The sequence below is a fragment of the Periophthalmus magnuspinnatus genome, chromosome 8 (assembly GCF_009829125.3).
Source record: "Periophthalmus magnuspinnatus isolate fPerMag1 chromosome 8, fPerMag1.2.pri, whole genome shotgun sequence".
Lineage (NCBI taxonomy): Eukaryota > Metazoa > Chordata > Actinopteri > Gobiiformes > Gobiidae > Periophthalmus > Periophthalmus magnuspinnatus.
Genome location: NC_047133.1, coordinates 8507014 through 8531839, shown reverse-complemented (window position 1 = coordinate 8531839; position 24826 = coordinate 8507014). Strand labels below are relative to the sequence as shown.

The 24826-nt window shown below is 40.3% G+C and overlaps 1 protein-coding gene across 1 annotated transcript in view; it reads right to left on the bottom strand.

Annotated features, from left to right (window-relative positions):
- Nucleotides 1–24826, bottom strand: part of syt3 (synaptotagmin III) — a 113365-nt gene that overhangs the window by 64034 nt on the left and 24505 nt on the right. The window contains exons 3-4 of the mRNA XM_033971047.2: nt 18601–18709; nt 14500–14676 (exon numbers count right to left, since the gene is read on the bottom strand). Coding sequence (XP_033826938.1) covers nt 14500–14676; nt 18601–18709 — 286 coding nt within the window. The remainder of the gene's footprint in view (nt 1–14499; nt 14677–18600; nt 18710–24826) is intronic.

Genomic DNA, 24826 nt, shown 5'->3' with positions numbered 1-24826 from the left:
AGGAGAGAGGGAGGGAGAGAGGAAAGAGAGAGAGGGAGAGAGGAAAAGAGAGTGGAAGAGAGAGGAGAGGAGCGGGGACGATGACACCGCTGCCTCATCATAAAGGAAAGAGAGAGAGGGGAGAGGAGGAGAGGAGAGGAAGGAGTATGACACCACCGCTTCATCACAAGGTATGTGTAAGAGAACGGAGAGAGGAAAGAGAGAGAGAAGGAGGGAGAGAGAGAAGAGGAGGGAGGGAGGAAGGATGGCACTACCGCCTCATCACAAGGTATGTATAAGAGAAAAGAGAGGAAGAGAGGAAAGAGAGAGAGAGGGGAGGAAGAGAGGAGAGAGGGAAGGAGAGAGAGAGGGAGAGAGAGGAGAAGAGGGGAGGATGATGACACCGCCGCCTCATCACACGGTATATTAGAGAACAAAGAGTGTAGAGAGAGAAGGGGGAAAGGAAAGACAAAGAGGGTAAATATGAGAAAACAGAGATGGGACAGAGACGGAGAGAGAAAAAGGGAGAGAGGAACGGGGGAGGAAGACACCACCGCCGCCTCATCACATGGCGTATATATGAGAGAGGGGAGGAGGGACAGTGAGGGGAGAAAGATTTCAATACAATCTAAATGTCAAGCTCACGTATTAACGGGATAAGACGCCGAAATGAGGTAATGTGATGAAAATACCATTGTTAAACCCGCCACACACTACAGGATCATTTAGTCTTAAACGATATGTAAACACACAGCCCCCAGACACGAGGAGAATCAGACGAGAAAGAAGACGGCAGCGGGATATGGCAACGAAGAGACTGCACACCACAAGTTTTATGCCGTACTGTGGAATATTACAGTAAAAAGAATATTCATAGGCCAAATAAGAATCAGGTTTGTAGAGAGACATGCATTTCTATCTATTCTATTTTCGGGTTAAAAATTTGATAATGATACAGTGATGTCTTGGGTTTGTAAAGTGCTTTTCATTGTTTTCATTTTTTGTCCTGAACTGGGGTAATGTGTCCCTTGAGCAAGCCTGCCATTGTGCCATTGAACCCTCGAACCACTCACTTACTCACCACACTCACGCCAAATTCATTTTCTTATGTCAAGGCTAAAAGATACAAATAGTAGGAGTAAATACATCTCGGGGCGACAGTAGCTCAGTTGACACACAGGTTGGCGGTGCGATTCCAGCTCCCACAGATGAACACTGTTGTTGTGTCCTTAGGCAAGGCACTTTATCTCCTCGCTCTCAGTGTCTAGGCGTATGACAATGTGTGTGAATGTGTGAGTGGTGCCTTGAAGACGGTAAAGCGCTGTATAAAAACGTGACCATTTACCATTTAACCCACGTGCGTCCAAACCTTTTTCAACAAATGCCACGTATCAAAACACAGACAAAGCAGAGGAACGATCAAGGGCCATAGACCGGGGGTAAAGTCAGCGAATAATTCAAATATGTGTTTTCAAAAGAATAAAATTAGCAAGTAGACTTTTATTCATGCTTAGATCCTCAATAGGACACACAAAATAGTTGATATTGTCAGAGCAGTAAAAGTATGCTTAGGGCAGGGCTGTCCAAACTATGGTCCAGGGGCCAAATGCGGCCCTCAGATACATTTTTGTCGGCCCTCATGCCTCCTCCTAATCTGACCCAATTGATCAGGAAGAATTTTTTACTACAAATTGAAGAGATTCTACTTCTATAACCTGAATAACATCACTTTACATTGTGACACAGACCTGAAAATGATCTTCCAAGTCTTATTAAACTGTCAAACCTATGTTAAATTTACCATTTTACTCCTTGTATCGACTCAGCTTCAAATATGTTTCAGTGTGCGGCCCTCTGTGAAAAAAGTTTGGACACCCCGGGCTTAAGGTAATATGGGCCAATCCTCCTTGAAGCCTGAGGGCCACGAAAAAATGTATCGTGGTCACGTTTGGTCCCCGCGCCGTAGTTTGGATATGCCTGATTCGCGCAGTACTCCTCCATACCCCATGCTACGCAGTACTTTTTACATTGTAGACCATATACCTCCTCGTTTCCTTCGTTCCATTGCAGATTGTTTCCCTCTCTCAGTTATTATCCCGAGCGTTTCATGTTTCAACAGTAATCCACAGTGACAGGGAGCGTATGTACAGAAATAGGCACAATCAACGCAAATCTGCAGCTCACAAATGGATCCAAATGACAGGAATTTTCCCTTTCAAGCCAGAAGTAATGCACGTACTTTATATGTACTTCTTGTCTATGTACTGTATATGTATTGTCCATGTGGGCCTGTCACGATAACACATTTTGAGGTACGATATTTTGGTGAATTTTGGCCGTAATGATTAAATGAAACACCTGAGTCATAGACATTACTATAAAAAAGTTCACTACTAGTACACAGAAAAAGTACCACGATAAATATTGACCCCTCAAAGTATTCTAGCCTATGTCCATGTGATCATGTAAAGACGCAGCGAACAAGAGGGGCCAGGTTGTCACAGCAAAAGCGATTTTGTTTGGGGGGAAAAAAATAAAAAATAAATTCAACTGAAGTGTTTGTAACAATGGGTCCGTTGTGTTCGTAGGTGGGCGATGTTGACGAGGTGAATCTTGGTGTAGATGCATATTTTTGTAATTCTGCGCTCACAATTTTCACTCAGTATCATGGCAGTGCTGTCACATGTCTGTAAATGTCTTGATTTTGGTGCTGCTTGATTTTTTTTGCGATACTAGTACCTTAACGATACCTGCTTTTCGATATCGGTTCCTGAACAGTTACGATCTAACTATCTTAATTCATATTTTAAACAGTTTTATAACTCAAATGCACATGCAAATGAATGGAATTTGGGGTCAGTATTTATCGTGTGTACTTTTTCTTTGTACTACTGTAAATTTTGTTGTTATTTTTGGCTATATGATAAGATTTAAGCAGTAAAAGGTTGAATAAATCATTTCTATGACTCATTACAGATGCAAACTAACGACTAAAGTGTTTCATTCTGCTGTTTATTTATTGCAGCTCATGATTTTTAACAATATTGTAGATTTAGAAGAGTTTTTGTGGTTTAAATCTTGGGTTTTCGTGTCAGTGGCATAAATTAGTTTCAGTACTACAGTTTATCGTCTATATTTACTTTACTACAGCGATATATCGAACGTCAAAATGTGTTATTGTGGCACATGTGTTTTGCTAGTGTGTGTTAGCATGCTAGTTGTTCTCAAAGTGGTGAAAAGTGCTTATAAGCTCATCATGGTGAATAATTAGGATGCTCTGAATGCATAAGGTAAGTGAGGAATAACTTTGGACCGCTGCAAACAGCAAACAGTACAGCGACTTTTGGTTCCTAAACTAAAATGTTAGCATTACTACAGATTACATGCAGCGGTGAGCATAAGCGCTGGTGACTGCGGTTTGACCCTGATGCCCTACAGTGCGTTCAGCTTAAGCCTCTTTGACCTTGAGTATTCCCCTCCATTCTGATTAGCATTAGCATTAGCCCCTCACGTGCTCCTGACCTTTCACCTCAGGCTACGTTTCACTTCTGCCCTTGAAAATCCAACATGGCGTCAAAAATCTATGATACGATTATCTCCCAGACTCACTGCCCCCAAACCAGACTGATTCCCCCAAAACATCTTTCATAGACTGTCAGTTATGCTACGTTTACTTGTACATATAGGCTTTTGGTACAACGAATTTAATTAAAGCTCTATTTTTTTCCTCATTATATATATTTTTATTCATTTAACAATTAATTACAATTTTTACAGTGGTCCCTTGTTTATCACGGGGGTTGTGTTCTAAAAATAACCCGCAATAGCTTTATTTTTTACATGTTTTTCAGCTGTAAAACCCCTCACCGCACACTTTATACACTTTTCTCAGACAGGCATTAACATTTTCTCACATTTATTTCTTGTTTAAACTCTCTCAAAGTTCAAACTGGCATAAATAAAAAAAAGAAAAAAAAAAAAAGTACAATATTATAGAATGAAACCAAAGACCAAGACCTGTTTTCAGGCCCAAACATTTGTTTTGAGAAATAAAAATGTAAATGTTTTCCTATACTGTAAATAAAAATGATAAGTTTTAGAAATACTGTAATTAATTTAATTCTAATGATCAATCTACGAGGCTGAACATATAAGAAATTATTACTAGTGACTCACGTGTATTTTCCAGTTCCTCTGACCGTGATTCTTTTGTACTGTACAGGAAACACGGCACAGAAGAGACTGATGTACAACGGTCTACAGTCCCTCAGCCAAACAAGACGGCGAACACAATGTGCACTCATACGCTGTAAAAAAAAGAATGTAAAATTGCACCAAAAAAATCCACGAAACTGCGAGACCGCGAAAGGTGAACCGCGATATAGTGAGGGAACGGTATTTCCTCGTTACCACGGTTATTTTAATCTTTTTGATGTCATTTCTAAGGCTAATACCAAAGTTAAAAGTGAACTACGTAACATTTCTGGGGGGTAGTCTGCGTCTTCTCGTCTCCGTGAAGATGTTATTGTTTGGTAAATGGTCATGGTCACATTTTATATCGCTCTTTCCCACCTTCAAGTCGCTCAAAGCTCTTTACATCAAGGAACCACTCACCCATTCACACACACATTCACACACCAGCGTACACAGACACTGGGGGCGAGGGGGGTTAAGTGTGTTGCCCAAGGATACGACGACAGCATTCATTTGTGGGAGCTGGAATCACACCGCCAACCTGTGGGTCAGTGGATCTTGAACGCTCAACCGATGATGTTTACGTCGAGAGTGGGATTTGAACCGTCAACCTCTACCGACTGAGCTACTGTTGCCCCAGTTTTGCTGTGAACGTTCGACACAATGGAATTAAACAAAGACGTTCTTATCGCTAATAAACAAACATGCATTATTACTGCAAGTAGGATCGCCTCTCCACAGATCTGACACTCTAGAGTTAAAAAATCTGACTTTCGAGTAGTAAAAAGTCTACGTAAACTTCTATAAATGAGGCTTGCAACTTCGCCCGGTGATGTTACTTGCTTCATATCGTCATGAGATCGAAAGATTTAATGCCATACTAATGAACATTCCTGGTAAAACAATAACATCTCCATGGAGACACAAGTTCCACAGTGCACCTGAGCCCATAACACTGTAAACTCTAGTTGTATATCTCGGATGTAATAAGGCAGAGGTGTGGAGGTGCCATTTAAAGCTGAGCCTGAGTCCGGGGTCCTCTCCTGACGACGGCGCCGGGAGCTGGGCCTTATTCCCCCAGTGGAAATGTGTCAGATTTTAATGGGCTCGTCGATAGCGCCGCCGGGCCCAAGCGGATCACCGGATTGACATTGTTACCGCGACGCTATCCTCCAAACAGCAGGGGGCCTCGCATTAATATCGTCCTGTTATCAGATTGTACGGGAAGCAACACACACGCTGCTCTGTCATGTTTACTTCACGAGTGTCTGTCAACTGCTCCTGTCTGCGGATACTGGGCACTTTGGATTTTATAGTGAGTTCATACGACACATTAAAGCTGCACTATGGGACTTTTCTGGTGAAGGGTAAATGCCACCTTCTGGTTTCACAGAGATATTACAGTTTTGCCCAGATTACGCCATTTTCTGATCTATGTTTTAATGTTGTTTCCTCATCGCAAACCGACCTTGAGTTGTGTTTTGTTTCATTCACACATGTTTAACGCACAAATCCTACATATTTAGTTCTTCTCTCAAACTGAAAACACTCTGTTCCACCTTGTGATGTCATCATGTGGTAATACAGGAAGTGCTCCACTGTGTTTTTAAACTCCACACACCTTCACTAGAATCGTTTGGATCATTTCATGGACCTGGAATTGCCAATCTACTGAACTAAAGGTAAAAACATAGCGGTTAACTTGAAAAATACCACTTCATGACATCAGAAGGTGGAACAGAGCATTTTGAGCTTTGGAGATGTCGACAGATTGATAATAAAGTGTTACTCAAACATGTGTGAATGAAACAAAACACAACTCCACGTATGGTTTTGAGGAGGTAACAACATTATAACATGGATTAAAGCTCATAAGAGTTTATTTTCCGTAACATATGACCTTTAAAAACGTGAAACCGAATTTTAAAATGTTTGCAGTGGTACAATGTTATTCCTCATTTACCTTATGCATTCAGAACATCCTAATTATTCACCACTGACTTTTTTTTCCCACAATTATCAAAGACCAGTGTCGTAACAGTGAAGCTAACAGCTAGCATGTCAACGCAAACTTCATGGTTACCAGACAATAAAACGCTTTCTAATTCATTGCAGAGAGAACGCAACAGACTTATTTTGACCTCAACAGCTGCTTATACAATGTTATAATTATTTACTAGGAGTTCGTGTTGGGTTCTTCATTAGTAACGACCCCAATTCATTCTTAATAAACTATTATTTATTATTATGTTAAATTTCGTCCATGCTTTATTAAGGCCAATTAAAGTGTACCATCCCAATACTGAAAGATTTGCTGGATCGGATATTAAAGTATCGGTTCAGTTGATATCCTGGTTGGACATATAAACTGATGCAACAAATGGTTACTGGTTGTACTGGTTGTCGAATGTTTTAATTATTATGTATACAAAGCTGTTCTGGGGTTATTTCAGGGACATACATAACACATTTGGATCCGTTTTGTCTGATTTTACTTTTGTTTAAAGAAAATAAATGCACTGGTATCGGTTGATATCGGCAGATGCTTAAAGCTACGGTATCGAAATCGGCGTTGGAACAGGAAAGGCTGGATCCCTGGTGTACTTAGTGTTACCTATTCACTGAACAAGAACACATATTATATTGTTCCTTTCTGCCACTACAATCTACAATCCCGCCAAACCATTAGAGCCAGATTTGACTTCAAGTGCTGCAAAAATGTGTGGGAAAAAAAAAAGCACACTTAAATGGTTTTCGTGATTACCTAGCTCCCTGCGTGATTTGCGTCGCTCTCTATAACACACTAGCCCGGCTGCTGTTTAAAGTGCCTGTGTATTTATAATTCATGAGACCACTGGCTTTTTGCTCCCTTTCTTTCCCTGACCATCAGCACTTTTGGTTCTTTTGTAATACATTGACACGTCAGGCAGGCTACACAGTGAGAAGTAGCGGTCCAAGCTAACCCGGCTAGCAGCAGCGCGTATAAATCTAAAGCAAAGGCTAAGTCAGGCTAAGTCACAGCAGGAGAAGCACAAACGATACAAGCACAGACTCCGGTAGTGAAGGTGGAGGGTTTAAAATACTGAGAAGTGCAACACAAAAATATGTTTCTATCACAGGGTGTCCAGAAGTCTCTATTCACCCGGGACAGTCCCAGTTTTGAGCCCTGTGTCCCCTGTCCCAGCAGATTTATACAAAACTATTAATGTGTCTGAGTTTTATACAAGAAATGTCCCGGGTGTCTCTATTTTTGACCGATTTGATCCCCACCAACAGCAAAGAGAGGAACAACCCTGCTTGAAAATGAGCATAATGCTGTGTTCAGACCACGGTGTCAAAAACGCATTAGACGCCTCTCGTTGGATGCGTCTCGTTGGACGCCTCTCGTTGGACGCCTCTCGTTGGACGTCTCTCGTTGGACGCCTCTCAGTGGACGCCTGTTGTTGTATGCTTCTCATTGGACGCCTTTCATTGGACATCTCTCGTTGGACGCCTCTCGTTGAACGCCTCTCGTTGGACGCCTCTCGTTGGACATCTCTCTTTGGACATCTCTCTTTGGACGCCTCTCGTTGGGCGCCTCTCGTTGGACATCTCTCTTTGGACATCTCTCTTTGGACATCTCTCTTTGGACATCTCTCTTTGGACATCTCTCTTTGGACGCCTCTCGTTGGACGCCTCTCGTTGGGCGCCTCTCGTTGGGCGCCTCTCGTTGGACGCCTCTCGTTGGACGCCTCTCTTTGGACGCCTCTCGTTGGACGTCTCTCGTTGGACGTCTCTCGTTGGACGTCTCTCGTTGGACGTCTCTCGTTGGACGTCTCTCAGTGGACGCCTCTCAGTGGACGCCTCTCAGTGGACGCCTCTCAGTGGACGCCTCTCAGTGGACGCCTGTTGTTGTATGCTTCTCATTGGACGCCTTTCATTGGACATCTCTTGTTGAGCATCTCTCGTTGGACGCCACTCGTTGGACGCCTCTCGTTGGACGCCTCTCGTTGGATGCGTCTCGTTGGACACCTCTCGTTGTACACTTTTTGTTGGACGCCTTTGGTTGGATGCATCTAGTTGGACATCTCTCGTTGGACGCCTCTCGTTGGACGCCTCTCGTTGGACGCCTGTCGTTGGACGCCTGTCGTTGGACGCCTGTCGTTGGACGCCCCTCGTTGGACACCTTTGTATTTGAGTTCCTGCAACGCATGTCCAGGGCGTGTGTTGTGCCTTTGTATGTTTTTGTTGTCCCGGGCTCTTTGTGATGCAGGTTGAGACAGTGGGTTTATTACATGTTTATCTTCGAGGCCAGTGATGGACCCAGACACGGCATAATTAAGTTGCCACTAGTTTGTAGGTTTTTGTCTTATGTCTTTCTTCTTCTTCTCTATAATGACACTGATACGTCACTGGAGCGTAGTCTTTGGTTGAAGCGGTGCATCAAACACCAAAAGTTCAGCTTTTCGACTTTGGCGTCTGACACTTTGGACGTGCGAACAGAGCATCCAACGCACGAACGCTCAAGACGTGGGAAAGCGCGGGCCGGTCTAGACGCTCGTCCACCACAGACTCTGCATGTAAACGAGACGCCCCTGATGCCCCGGTCCAGCTTAAGGCAAAAAAAAAAAAAAAAAAAAGCAGGCAGTTGCATCGATAGAAGTCCCTCAGATTCTGACTGACACGGGAGTCGAGAATGGACAATGTTCTGTGCTGTTTTCACAATTCGATTTATCCCCACCCAGGTTTGAATTTTGAAACTGTGGTCACTCTGTTCCATTACTACATGTAAATTTAACTTTTTACTTCTGGTACTCACTCATTTTACATCTTAAGCCTCACAATCAGGGCTTCATCTGGACCGGAACAAGCCACAACACGATCAAATGTTTGTGAGCTCGAGGCTACATCTCCTCCACTCCTCCTCTCTTGTATTCCCTCTCTCCTCTTCTCCTCCACCCCTCCTCCTCTCCTCTGCACCTCCAGCACACAGTCGTCCCACAGCCTGGCCTCGCTCCACTGCCTCCTCCTGTGAGACTGGTTCAGCCGCTGGACACTCACTTTTTTTAACGAGCCAAAGCAGCAAAAAGGGATTATTTGTAGAGTTTGACGACAGAGAGCGGACGAGGACGTGAGGGAATCCCACATCGCGGCGTTAGGACTAAATGCAACTCGCGCCCTTTAGGCTAATGGCCTCATGTGGACGAGCAGCTTTTCTACAACTTTTTGTTCCAATTACTGTAGATCAGTGTCAGATTGAGCCGATACGCGGGGAGGGCTGTACTCGGACGCGGGGTCGGGGAGCGAGCGTGTGGGAGGGCATCTGTCACATTGAGTATTGTAGCGTTGTAAACTGTCTTGTGTGAATGAGCACCTTTTGCACCGATCCAGATCTGTTCCAAACTGTAGCGGAGTCGACACAGGACAGAGGCGACGTACAGAGAAGGTGTCGGGATTGACCGAGCATAAAAAATATATTATTGTGTAGTTGTAAGGCATCGGTGGTACTTAAAAACCCTGTATCCAGTTTTTTCACCACGTGTCTGAGCATTTGTCTTGCCCCAGTACAGATATATTATATAAACAGCTCTAGAGGTCAAAATAAGTCTGTCTGTGTCTAACTAGAAAACATTTTATTGTTCAAGAACCGATTTTGTAAGCGTTACTGTCATCACAAAACTCCACTCTGGTGTCTGAGAGTTGTGAAAAGCGCTTACAAACTCATCATGGTGAGTAATTAGGATGCTCTGAATGAGGAATAACTGCAAACTGTTTAGAAAGAACTAATTCTGTTTTTCACGTTTTAAAACCAAAAAGAGCTCATCGCTACTTCCCGTGTTTGTTTATATACGTGGCAGAGGCGAGGGAAGGCGAAGGTGTCGGGACTGAGCGCCTGGGAGGGCATCCGGACCGAGCTGCTGCGACTTGAGTCAGAATGAATAAACATCCCAGGGCGACACGTGTACAAAAACACACTCTGACAAATAAAACTGCCTTTTAAATGATTCAGAACTGAGCGAGACACAAAGTTTTGACCTTGTGCGGACGGCGGCCCCAAAGACACTTATGTCCCGGTGACTTCAGATTTACAAATGAAGCGCTGCTCACAAAACGCAAGAGGATCAGAGTAACTTGAGTATTTGTACGTAGTGTTGTCACGATACTCAATACTAATTCCAATGATACGACAATGATAATAAAACACTCTTTCTTTAGACAACAGAATGTGATTTTCAATATTAAATGGTAGTACTTTCTTTTCTATTCCCATGTGGCCTTATATCTGCGTAATCCCTCAGTCGTCCATGGGTTTATACTCATCTGTGTGTCTTATACTTGCTCAAGATCATTCATTAGGACCTGATTTTCGATATTTTCCAACAACGCTACTCTCCAGCCGTGTTTATGAGTAACAGTTGTATCATATAAGACGAGCTCGAGTTCGTCTTGAATGCTAAAGACCACATCCAGACAGAGAATTGTCATATAAATGTCACGGTGGTCTCCTGGTCTCAGCTGTTGTCTGGAGTTTGAACCGAGACGCAAACTTTGGGACGAAAAACAGCCCTGATTTCCATGCGTCTGGAGCGATCCCCGGGTGCGCTGGTCTCTCGTGACGTCTGTTGGCATCTCGTCGTTTCTTAGAAGTGAAAGCAGAACTATAAGAGTGAGTTCAACGCCGCGCACGCCGGTGTCAATACTGAACCACGTTATTTGGAAGCAATCGAGGTGAAGTGTGTTGCCCAAAAACACAAAAATATTAGGCGCTGGGCAGAGATGGGAATGATCCTTCAGTCTTTTCATTTGACCAGTTTCCAATTCGAGGTACGTTGCAAAAGTCTCAAAGCCCAACAACGTGTAAATCATAATTACTTTTATACTTTCATGCAAAACTACTTTCTAATTTTTGCTCTATAGAAAGGAAATAAATATCTATCTCTTAGGGGACATGTGTTAGTTAAGATACACCTTATTATTATTATTATTTGTTATTATTATTATTATTATTATTATTATTTGTTATTATTATTATTATTATTATTATTATTATTATTATTATTATTATTTGTTTTTATTATTATTATTATTATTATTATTATTTGTATTATTTATTTATTTTTTGTATTATTATTGATCCCCAATTTTTTTTATAGATTTTTATTTTATTTTATTTTTTTTTCTTTTAAAGCGGTGCTGCCAATAAACTGCCAGTCAAAAGTTTGGACACACCCTCCCATTCCCTTTTTTTTTTCTTTAATTTTACTACTTTCTACATTCATATTCACACAGACGACATCAGATATATGAAGTAAGATGTATGGAATTATGTCGCAAAGAAAAAAAAGTTAAGTTAAAACTCTGCTAAATATTTTTCGACAAAGTAAAGGGCGGCTACTTTAAGGATTTGGATGGTAAATGGTCACATTTTTATACCGCTCAACGCAACGATGTTTATGTCGAGAGCGGGATTCGAACCGCCAACCTTCAGATCATAAAACATATTGAAAAACAGTAGTTATTTAACTTTTTTTCCTTACTACATACTTCCATACATCTTACTTCATATATTTAATGTCTTCTGTGTGTAATAAAATGTAGAAAACAGTAAAAATACACACAAAAACAAACAAAAACTAAAAACACACTGAACAAAAGGGTGTGTCCAAACCTTCGACTGGTACATTAGCTCATTTTAGCTTTGCAATAACACAACATTATCTAGCCTGGAGCACTTTACTGTCTATGGTCTACGTTGGCTATATTTGTTTCATGAGCTCTTCCAGTACAGTGTATTGAAGCAGACATCTCCAAATGGATCTCTGAAAAACAATGGTGGCATACAGTGCATAATGGAGGGAGATATTGACCCAGGGTTCAGTGACAGATATTTGAATGTGAGTCAATGGGACAGGCGTCTCGGAGCCAGACATAACACTGCTACATATGCACTAATGTAGCTTTTATTAGTCTATGTTTAGATATAGAACAATTTTATAATGTCAACACACCGCCCAAACACGATTACGTTCAATCATCACATAGATATATCTTTAAAAGCTCCATATTATGCGTTTTTTTGATCTGTTATAATGTTGTTTCCTCATCAAAAACAGACCTGGAGTTGTGTTTTTTTTCATTCACACACAAACCCTGCACATTTAGGCTGAGTTCTTCTCTTAAACTGAAAACACTCTGTTCTGCACTGTGTTTTTAAACTCCACACACCTTCACTAGAATCAAGACTATATTTAAACTTGCATGAATCAATCAAAAATACAACTTTGAGTGCGATAATGAGGGAATAAGATTATGACATTACTCAGTTGCTTCTGTCACACTGATGTTGAACTATGACAGAAAAACATCTGTACAGCCACGAGCAGTTCTTTCCATATGGTTCTCATCCAGCAACGTCTTTATGATTCTCAACTAAATGACTACACTAACTGTAGGCAAGATTATTCAGTCTCGGCAGCTACTTTTCTCCATCAAAATGTAAGTGCTTTGTCTTATATGTTCCACAGTACGGCATTAAAGAAAGTACGATCTATTAAAGGGCTAATATTATGGTGTTTCCTCATCTGTTATAATGTTTTCTCATCACAAACAGACCTGGAGTTGTGTTTTGTTTCATTCACATTTGTTTAACACAGAAACCCTGCATATTTAGGCTGAGAAAACGGTCTGTTCCACCTTGTGATGTCATCATGTGGTAATACAGGAAGTGCTCCAAAATGTTTTTAAACTCCACACACCTTCACTAGAATCATTTGGATCATTTCAGCCTTGCAATTCTCTATCTCTAAAAAGGAAAAAAAAAGGTAAGAAGCAGCTGTTAACTTGAAAACTACCACTTCATGACATCACAAGGTGGAACAGAGCGTTTTGAGCTTTGGAGATTAAGACAGACTAATAATAAAGTGTTACTCAAACATGTGTGAATGAAAAAAAAACACAACTTCAGGTCTGTTTTTGAGTCTTTAACAGCATTATAACATGACTTAAAGCTCACAAGAGTTTTAATCCATGTTTTGCGTAATGTTTTGGCTTTATTTGATGATTTTTAGGGGCACAGCGCGATAAGCATTATGCAGTTTTAAACATTATCTTTAGCATTACCTTGTGAAGTAAAGCCTACACGGCGCACTCATATACAAAATTAATGAAACAGAATACATTTGAATAATATGTAAGCGTTTAACGGTGGCCTTGGATGTCCTATCAACAGATGAAGTTTTTCTGCTAAAAAGGTACATTATCTAACTTTTCTGGTGCTTCTTGTCTCCATGGAGATGCCATTTTTCTGCTTGGAATGCAACAAAGTACGGCATTAAACTTATTTATCTCCATGGAAACAAGAAGTTGATGCTACCGGGTCAAGTAGGAAGCCAGATCTGTGGAGTTGAGACCACACTTGAAATAAGAATGCATGTTTTTCAAGTTATTAAAAAAAGAGATGTAACTGGTTGAGTACAAGACATATACGTTTAAGTACCTGTTTAAAAATGTACTTTAAGAGTAAAAAGTAAAAGTATTTCACATAAGGGTTGTTAATTTGTTAAATGTAGAGATACTGGATGAACATTTCTTCATTTTTCTTCTGAATTTTATGTATTTATTTTTGTTTGCTCAAAGCCGAAGCTTAAACTCGAAAACTTTAATCAGGATGTTACTACGAACATGGTAAAAAACAAAAACAAACTTAAATCATATAAAAAGTAACAATACAAATCAGTTTCTCAATTTTTCTCATGAATTTTGTGTATTTATTTTCGTTTTCTCAAAGCTGAAGCTCGAAAACTTTAGTCAGGATGTAAAAATAACCGCTCAAATCATATGAAAAGTACTTTTTACTTTTCAGACCAATTTAAAATGTAGTGGAGCAGAAAGTACAGATACTACTCTTTAATGTAGTGAAGTAAAAGTAGAAAGTATCCACTGTAAATGTACTTAAGTAAAGTACAAATACCTGCTCGTAAATGTAGTGAAGTAAAAGTAGACCGTAAAGTACAGATACCTAAATATTCTAGTTAAGCACAGTACTTTTCCACTTGTACTTTGTTACCTTCCACTACTCTTATTAACACATGAATCCCAAATATAATCGCAATTGAAATACTTTTCCTAAATCTTTCAATCTTAGCCTATAGCGTGAAATGACTTGAATACAAACGGGATCAGGTCGTGTTCCTGATGATTCCGCGAGCAGAGCGTGTACTTCCTCGACTGCACGTCTTTCGCCTGTAGCGTGGACTCAGCTGCACGTGGGATCAGATAGTGTTCCCGTTTATTCAGCGAGCATGCCGTGTACTTTCCGGTTGCCTTTAGGCTGTAGAGTGGACTTACTTGAAGGCGTATCTGAGCAGGAAGCTGATTTTGCCACAGGTGTCTCCCAGTTTGCCCTCGGCTTGGTCTCCTTTGGGCCGGTACAGCTCGGGTTTGATCTGCCCTATGCTCGTAACCTGATCCTTCTCCTCTCCGTGGAAGTCCGGACTGGAGAGCTGGTGAGTCATGGGTTTGGGCCTGAGACAAAATGTTGGGAAAAAAAAAAGACAGAAAAAGACAGAAATTCAAAATGGTGTTTGCAAAATGGGATTCAGAGAGAGGAGAAGGGGAGAGTGCGGTTTTATGTGGCGTTTGGCGTGTGCTGCTTTTCAAATGATGTGGACACAACACGGTGACGCAACGGCAACAAGGTCAACCGTGACGTGAATGGGTTTGTGCGAGAACTGGAGCTGAAAGGTAGATGTCAACAGGTGTGAACGAGAAGCATACCAAAATATAAAGCGGAAAGGATGGAGCTCAACGGTCCTGCCCGCTTCCAAATCCGCTCTGGTCCCGGAAGTACATTTTCCATCATTTCTCAAATATTAAGAGTTCAAAAGCTGTGTGTTTTGTTTCATTCACACAGGCTTAACACACAAACGCTGCATATTTAGGCTGAGTTCTGCTCTCTAACTGAAAACACCCTGTTCCACCTTGTGATGTCATCATGTGGTAATACAGGAAGTGCTCCACTCTGTGTTTTTAAACTCCACACACCTTCACTAGAATCATTTGGATGATTTCAGCTCTGGAATTGCCAAACTCTGCTGGACTAGAGGTAAAAACATAGCTGTTAACTTGCAAACTACCACTTCATGACATCACAAGGTGGAACAGAGCATTTTGAGCTTTGTAAATGTAGAAAGACTAATAATAAAGTGTAACTCAGACATGTAAATGAAACAAAACACAACTCCAGGTTTGTTTTTGAAGAGGTTACAACATTATAACACGGTTCAAAGCTCACAAGAGTCAATTTTGTTTAATAATTTAGCAGTTTATAAAGTTTCAGAGACAGATTTTAAATAAAGTCACAGGTCTAGTTGCCGTTAGCTACCACACACATAGCTGATTCACTCTGAGCTTTTATACTTTTAATACATATCTTTTTCAGAAAGTCTAATGGGAGAAATGAATAAGGAATTCACTCCGGGAACCAGTGGGTGGGCGGTTACTGTTGAGCTCCATAAGGCACAGAAAAATGTATTATTATGTAGTTGTAAGGCATCGGTGGTAGTTAAAAACCCTGTATCCATTTTTTTCACCAAGTGTTTGAGAATTTGTCTTGCCCGAGTACAGATATATTATATAAACAGCTCTTGAGGTCAAAATAAGTCCACTGTGAGCTGTCTGCATCTAATTAGAAAACATTTTACTGCTCGAGAAACAGAAAAACGCCGCTCTGGTCTCTGATAGTTGTGAAAAGCACTTATAAACTCATCATGGTGAGTAATTAGGATGCTCAGAACGCTTAAAGTAAGTGAGGAATAACTGCAAACTGTTTAAAAAGAACAAATTCGGTTTTTCACATTTTAAAACCACAAAAATCAGCACTTTCAATTACAAGGTTCTAATAATCGTACTACTGTATTCTGTTTTAGAGCTCATTGCTACTTCCTGTATTTGTTTTTTGTCTTTTTATCTCAATTTTTCTTCGTAATCCGACACTTAACTGACATAAACCTATGATAAATATTGACTACAGGTTCTATCCCACAAAAAACAAGTCAAAAATTACAAAAACATAAACAATGGCCTGGGTAAAATGAACATGTCCGACGCTGAAGCTCACACACCTCCTCTTTCTGTCCGTCTCAAAAGCTTCATTATAAACACACAGATTAAAGCCGGTGTTACGTAACCGCTCTCAAAAACACTATTCTGAGGCGAAAGAGCAGACAGCAGATACACAAATGCACTGCTCACATCATTAGACGCTGTTTTAATAGAACGTGTGTGAAATCCTGGTTATATCTGCACCACCATTCATGTTTTTTCTTTATTTACATGATTATTTACATTGTAGATTCTCACTGAACGCATCAAAAGTATAAATGGACTCGTAGTGAACTTGTTTTAGATTCAAATATCAAAAAATGGTTTGCACTTTTGGTGTTTCCCTGGGAAAGACATTACAGGGACTTCATCTTAGAGAGAAGGTTTTACAGAGCTGTCGACAAAGCAAAGGGAGGATACTCTGAGGATTTGAGTATAAAATATAAAAAATACTCGTATAATAGTTTAGTTATTTAATGTTTTTCTCTATAACATAATTCTATCTGTTTGGCGTCATGCAAGGTCGTGGATGAGTTTGTACAAAATTCAACTTGGATCATTTGGGTGAAATTATCAAAATGGGACAAAAATATAAACAGCTCTTTTGGGCCATTGATTTTTCTAAACAATTGTAGTTGGATTTGGTCATGAAAAAAAAACAAAAAAAAAACATGATCTATAAAAACTAATGTCAAAGATCTCCATAGAGACAAGCAGGTGGTGGAGCTCTCCCCATAAAAGTGACAGGATGCACCTTTAAACTGTCACTGGTGCTGGTGCAGGTGAATGTGCAGTAGGAGCTGTTTAAAGTGCTGTTCATTTTGTGTTTTGACCTTGTCATTTTCTGTCAAATAACTCCAAAAAAAACCAAAAAAACCTGGCAAAGTATCATCTGAAAACATCATCTGAATGTGCAGGAGTCTGGCGCCTTTAGTGACCAACGCTGTTACTGTTCCTTGTTTCCTGGCAAGTCCGAACTGATGCATATCAGTCCGGTCACCACTGCCTCCGTCACGTCTTGAACCAGAACTAATCATGTCCAATCAGATTTGTTTATTTCAGTGACGAATTTGAAATGAAGGAACTCATTGGTCGCCCATCATTTTGAATCGTAACATTTCTCTCACCTCGGATAACGTACAATTATCAGTGTGTATAGATCACAAACGGTCAATGGTAACGCACGCCTCATCCTGCCTCGTCCACTTTCTGTCAGTTATAGATCAGAGGTGCCCAAACTTTTTTTTATCGAGGGCCACATCTCAAAACATATTTGAAGCGGAGGGCCACGGACTGGTGATCAATGCAGTGTGGTGCTTTATACACAGCTCTGACATCTGTAGATTAATAAGGCTTAAAACACATTCATTTCAGGTCTGTATCACAATGCAATGTGATGTTTGAGGTTTTAGTGGTAGAAATAGTTTTATTTGCTGTTAAAAATACACTTTCAAGGTGTTTGCGTTCATGTGTTTTTATGTTGGAAAGTCTAGATTTTGATGTCACATAAATAAAGCCATTAACACAATTTAAAAGAGCTAAGGTAATTGACTAAACAATAGTATTGTTGGGTCTTTTTTGTACAGATCTTTATAACTTTTAGTCAAAGAGCTCAAATGTGTTAGCATGCTAGTTGTTGGCATTACCGTGATGGCAAAACTTAGCTCTGGAAAGTGCTTATAAACTCATCCCTGTGAATAATTAGGATGCTCCGAATGCATAAAGTACAGGATAACTTTGCTCCACTGCAAACCGTTTAAAACATGTTTTTCACATTTTTAAGATGGTAAAAATCAGATGCAGCGTCTTTAATTTGATCACTTTTATATTTCGATATTGTGTTCACATTCTCAAAGCTCACCTTGGATCAAAGGCTTTGATTGAAATGCAAAATTTTATTATTGTTTAGTAGAAGCTAACAAGGGAACAGTCCTTGTGTTTGACTAATTGTGCAACTTAATCACAGACAAATGTGTTTTTACGATCACGCAGAGGTTCAAACGAGTCACAAAGTTTAAAAAGCTGCTGGTTTTCGCTCGTCCTCATAGAGCAGGTGACGTCAGGTATGGAAGTCGGGCAGAAGGTTTAGGCCTGAGTTCCTGAAGTTTTTGGAAATTAGTTTTTTGTCTTGTGCTGCGTTCATGTGCATTTTTAAACTCCGAAAAACATGTTTCCCGAGCTCCTGATGACCACATGAACGCATCATTGACATCTCTATTGTGTTACTTTATCATTTTAAATAATAATAACAAAAAAAGCTGAAGTAACTCCTGCTTAAACTTAAGCAACAGACTCTTTTCGATATTAAAAAGTGAATAAAAATGCCTGTGTTTTGTTTTGACTCACCGCGCTGTGACCTGCTCTTTGGAGTGGGCATTGGGCAGCTCCTTCTGAGGGTGAGCTCCTCCCTCTGAGTTCGGGACGTCCGGGGAGGTCTGACTCAGCTTCAGCGTCCCTGGAAGAACACAATATAAAAAAAAAAAAGGCAGAATGTCAGATGACTCACTGTAGACTGGTACAGCACTCATGTTCGGCCAGAAGAGGTTTTGAAGAGGTTTTGACTCACGCAGAAAAGATTTTAATGGAGCAGTGCCAGGTTTGTTTATCAGTTTCCCAAGTACTGCATATTGTATAAGCGGCTCTTGAGGTCAAAATAAGAGCGCTGTGTTCTGTTTCGATCTAATCATAAAGTGTTTTACTGTCCGATAATCAAGAAGTGCACATTAGCATGCTAGTTGTTGGCATTAAAAGTCATGGCAAAACTCCGCTCTGGTATCTCTGGAGAGTTGTGAAAAGCGCATATAATTATAAAGTGTTTTTACCATTCGCAAACCAGGAAGTGCGGTCGATGTACTGTTAGCATGCTACTTCCTGTTAGCATTACCTTTAGGACAACACTCCCGACTTAAGTTTGTGATGTTTAAAGGGTCTGTACCTGATTTTTTTCCCATGTATTTAAGAAAACTTGTCTTTCCCCAGTACAGATATTTTGCATAAACAGCTCGCAATGTCAAAATAAGTCCACTGCGTACTGTTTTTATCTAATTATAAAGTGTTTTATTGTCCGATAATCAGGACGTGCACATTAGCATGCTAGTTGTTGGGACTACTGTGATGGCAAAACTCCGCACTGGTCTCAGATTTGCGAAAAGTGCTTATAAACTCATCGTGGTGAATCATTAGGATGCTCGCACTGCATAAGGTAAGTGAGGAGTATGAACCACCGCAAACCGTTTAAAATGAACCAGTTCTGTTTTTCATGTTTTCAAGACGATAAAAATCATGTACGGAGTCTTTAATTTAATCACTTTTGTATTTTGAAACTGTGTTCACATTCTCAACTCTCTCAACGCTCACCTTGGATCAGAGGCTTTGATTAAACTGCGAAATGTCGTAATTGTTCAGAAGACGTTAATGAAGAAACGCTCTCTACAAGGAAACAGTACGGCTCGAATAACAAAAAATATATAAATAAATAATGCCATGTTTGACTAATTAATTAATCAGACAAATGCGTTTTTACAATTATGCAGAGGCACAAACGAGTCAGCAAGTGAAATGTAAAGAAAAAACAATGCAGTCGTTTGTAAATAATGTGGTAGATTATATATGTATATGTTCAGAATACATAAGGGGAAAATGGTATTAATTAGAATAAGCTTTTTACATCATACAAACATATTAATATTACAGTTCTGTAGATTTGTTTGGCCATATATTAATATCCAATTCCGTCAGATCTCAGAAGCTAAGCAGGGCTGGTCCTGGGTAGTACTGGGATGGGAGACTGCAGGGAATACCAGGTGCCACAGTGGGGCGCCAGTGGCTCTACTGCCAACTGCTAATGTGTCCTTAGGCAAGACACTTCACCCTCCGTCCTGGCCAAGCGTGAACGTGGTGAGGGTTGGTTGTCAGAGGGGCTGATGGTGGAGATTATCAGCCCAGATGTGGCGACGATAGTGATTTACATTTAATGAGTGCGGAGTGAATTAATTAATTAACTACTACTACTACTGCTACTACTACTGCCTCTACTGCTGCTACTACTACAACAACTACTACTACTACTGCTACTGCTACTGGGCAAACCAAGGCAAGTTTATTTGTATAGCACAATTCGTACACAAGATAGTTCAAAGTGCTTTACAGAATAAGAAAGACAGTGAAATCACACAAATACAACAAATCAAAACATAAATAATCACAAATAATCATCATAAAATAAACATTAAAGGAGAAAAGTGAAGAACAGAATTGTTTTGAGCCTGGATTTGAACATTGTCAAAGTAGAGGCCTGTCTCACATCTTTAGGACGACTGTTTCACGTTTTAGCTTCATGTTTGGTCTTGACTCTGGGCACCAGTAGGAGGCCGGTCCCTGAAGTCCTCAGAGTGTGAGATTCATGTGACACTAACATGTGGGAGATGTACTTTGGTGCTGGTCCATAGAGAGACTTGTTCACACTCAGAGCTGCTTTAAAGTCTATTCTCTGAGCTACAGGAGCCAGTGCAGAGACCTGAGCACAGGACACATGTGTGAAGTACTTCCTGGTTCTAGTCAGGACCCGAGCAGCAGTGTTCTGGATGTACTGCAGCTGTGTTAAGGCTCGTTTGGAGAGGCCAGTGAGCAGGTCGTTACAATCGTCTAACCTACTGGAGACAAATGCATGGATAAGTCTCTCTAAGTCTGGTTTGGACAGTATACTTTTGATTTTACAATGTTTTTTAGATAGTAAAAAGTTGCAGATGTTACTGATTTGACGTGGCTGTTAAAGTTCTCCAACAATTACTACTACTACCATTACCACCACCACTACTACTCCTACTACCGCTAAACTGCCATAACCACGACTACTACTACCACTTTACTCACACTTCAACCCACACATTTTCAGAGCTAAACCGCAGAGATTCCCGTCTCTTTCTGCCTCAGTTAAAATAGTCTGTCTGGAGGAATCTGCCTCTTTTTCCTGGAGCGGCGGAGAGGCCCGACTGTGATCACACTTTGAACAACGATACTTGAATTTTACACCTTATTTCGAGTCAAATCCTTTTCATTTTCCGCGCCGATGCTAAACCCAGCGTGGGCACGGAGACTTTAATGAAGGAGTTGACCATTTAGCGGCAGGAGGCATTACATTAGCAAGTATTGATCTACAGTAACGGAGATAAAAGGAGGCGTAAGCTAATGCTAGTGTGGTAAAATTGTCTCATTACCAACACAAACACTAGTGACAACAGCTAAAGGCCATGAGAGCGGTGTAATGGAGGACATACACTGCCTATTTATTATGAGGAAGAGGGATAACAGACAGTGGAGTTAAAGGGGAGACAAATGCAGGCAGGTTAACAATACATCTGTCTGCCGCGGCTGACTTAAAGACTTCTGTACCTGATTTTTACCGGGAGCTGGTTCATTTTACACTAGGCCTGTCGTGATAAATACTATGTCCACTTTTCAGTAAATATACGACAACTGGAAAAAATCTGACCCACATATCACCTAAAAAATATTGGCAGCAGACGGCTGACTGTACATATAAATGGACATAGCTAACCTGCTAGCCGCCGCGTTTCGAATAGGAAGTGAGCATAGGAAGTGAGTTCTGGCTCCGTCCAATCTGGCTTCAATTCCATTTCTATTGAAAAATTGTTACTCCTCGTTCTGTAACTGCTGCTGTCAGACTCGTCATTTTGGTCTTAAAATGTTCGTATTATCCTGGTATTTTTATTTTCGCTCAAGATATGAACATTAATAACAGACTAATCAGCGCCTTCTTTTCACAAGTTCGCTCCCGCTAACGTTAGCAGCAGGTTCGCAAGCAGGAAGGGGCGTTGCCTTCAACAACCTCGCTCCGGATTGGCTCTTTGGTCGCTATGATACTTGCGGTCGAAATTCCAAATGATGATGAAATAATGAAATTCAGCTCCAAATTGGCCCATATAACCGCTAGCTTCTTGGCAAGAAAATTCTGTTCTCGACTCGCTGTTTACCAAAATGACTCAAGACAAGGGTTAGACTTTTCTTCTGCGCGGACTTTTCTTCTGCGACGCCTTCTCTGTACCTTCTCCACTCTCGCTTTCTCGCTGCAGCCTTTTATTTAAACACACCGACACAAATCATCATTATTTCAACATGCTTTTCAGAACTAAACTTGTTACCTTTCCGCACAAATATGACCTTTCACCCTGGGCCTCCCATTTCCCTTTTTTTTTAATTCAATTACACAGGTTTCTGCTCTTTCCACTCGCATACTCATTTCCTGTTTTTTTCAATTCCACAGGCTTTAAGCATACAGACGATAAAGATGATGATTATTAGATGATAAAACGTAAGCATAATGTTCTTACACTTCGATGAGCTTCATTTGACTGGAGTTGAACGTGGCGGGTGATGTTCACTTTGTCCACTTCTTTATACGATTTATGGGCAGAGCTTATCGGTCATCCATCAGGTTCTCTGGATTCTAAACAATCAGTATCGGCCGTGAAAACACCCATACCGGTCGAGCTCTAATCGTGTGTGTATTTATTTATTTATATATTTATTTGACAGGGACAATGCAATCTGACATAGTTACAACATGAACATTGCAGCTGATGTGATGCATATAGAGTTTATAGCAAAAGCTAATTCTCAACTCCCGTCCCTGGTTGCTGTAATACCAAAACATGTGAGCTCTAAAAGGCTAATTGACCAATCACACTAGATTATATACTGCATCTGTTATGTCATTCTTTGGCCTAAATCTTTACTTGTATTCATAGGTATAGTCATCTGTTTGACCTAATTCCTAAATCCTTACATTACTGATATGTTATATTATCTATCTCTTTGACCAAATTTTTGTGATACTATCTGTTGTTACGCACGGGCATATCTCTTGTATGTTAGCGTACAAGACGATGTGTCCCGCAGCCTGAAGTCACTCGGACTAGATTAAGACTAGTACGATTATTTTGACGGTATAAATACACTATATGTTCGTTCATTTGTGAGCTGAGGGTGAGACGATACTATCAGAGACAACAGCTCCTGGACAACTGTGCGCAATTGATGCAATAAATCTGACTTTTTGATTCAAGACAGCTTCCCTATTGATTTCATATATTTTAAAGGTTTTTACTATTAGAAATTCCACAACACAGCTCAGCAAGCTCCTTTTGAATGAAATATATGGCACGACAACTGCAGCAGCTTCAACCAACCATCATTTTCCAGCAACATGCAGCCCCGCCACATTGAGGTCTGAATGTTCATTAGTTCCTCGATCAAACATTTCCAGCCCTTTGGATTGGAGACAAATTGCGTAGCCACCACATTCACCGGATATCACAGCTCTGGATGTCTTTCTATACGTTAAAGATATCATGTATCGAACAAACACGCAGGACATTACTTAACTAAAGAAAACAGAACAGATCTTGGAAAGCTGCCCAGCTCTAGCCAGACAGGACATCTTGGTGTTTTATTGTTCAGTTCCTATATATATCGTGTTATCTGTATATTTGTTTTTTTGTTGGCTTTTATGTGAAACACTTTGGGCAGCTGAAGTTGTTTTAAATATGCTATATAAATAAACTTGAATTGAATTTAATAGATGCAGACAGCTCGCAGCAAAGTTATTTTGACTTATTTTGAGTTATTTTGACTTCCAAAGCTGCTTCTACAATATATCTGTACTGGAGCGAGGCCAATTCAGCGCAAATACATGGGGAAAAGTGGTGTCCAGAGCTTTAAACACTGCATCTGTCTGGAAGGAATCATTTAAAGTCGCTTTGTTGTCTCCACACGACATATGTTCTCTGCATTTGACCCATCCTTCCCGGGAAACCAGGATTAATGTTCATATATTGAGTTACAGACATAATAGTGAAATAAAAATACCAGGATCAGGGGTTAATATGAACATTTTAAAACCAAAATGACGAGTCTGACAGCAGCAGTTACAGAGCGAGGGGCCACAGTTTTTCAATGTAAAGTGAACTGGAGCCAGAGTCGATGGAGTTGGAAGCGCAGCCCATGAGAACTTCGTATTTGGTCCATTTATGTCCATTTCTATACACGGTCTATGGCAATGACTAATACAATTAAATAATCTAATAAGTTTGCGACGGCAAAATAGAAATTATGTTGTTTTCTGGCAAGTTTCTTAATTTTATATTTGAACATTCAGTGAGTTAAGGACTAAAATTCATTTGCAAAATAGTTAATAAAACTTTTTAAAATTGTTAATTTGATGGGTGCATAAAGAATCAATATCAGCAGGAGGAAATAAGAACGACTTGGGACTGAAGCTAACCGTTTAAATCAGGTAATGGAGCTAATTTTTCAATGAGGTTTTACAGTTAATTTGCTTTTTGTGCAATGTACTTGAACCACAGCCGAGACAAGGCTCAAAATGTTTCAAACTAAATACTGTAAACAATTCCAAATGGAAAGTCTGAATGATTGATTAATGTTACATACAGGCCCATTAACAGAAATTTCGGGGTCTGGGGCAAGAAGCTTCACTTGGGCCCCCCTCTAATATAAACTAATAGTAAGAGGGTCCAATTCTGGGCCTGGGACA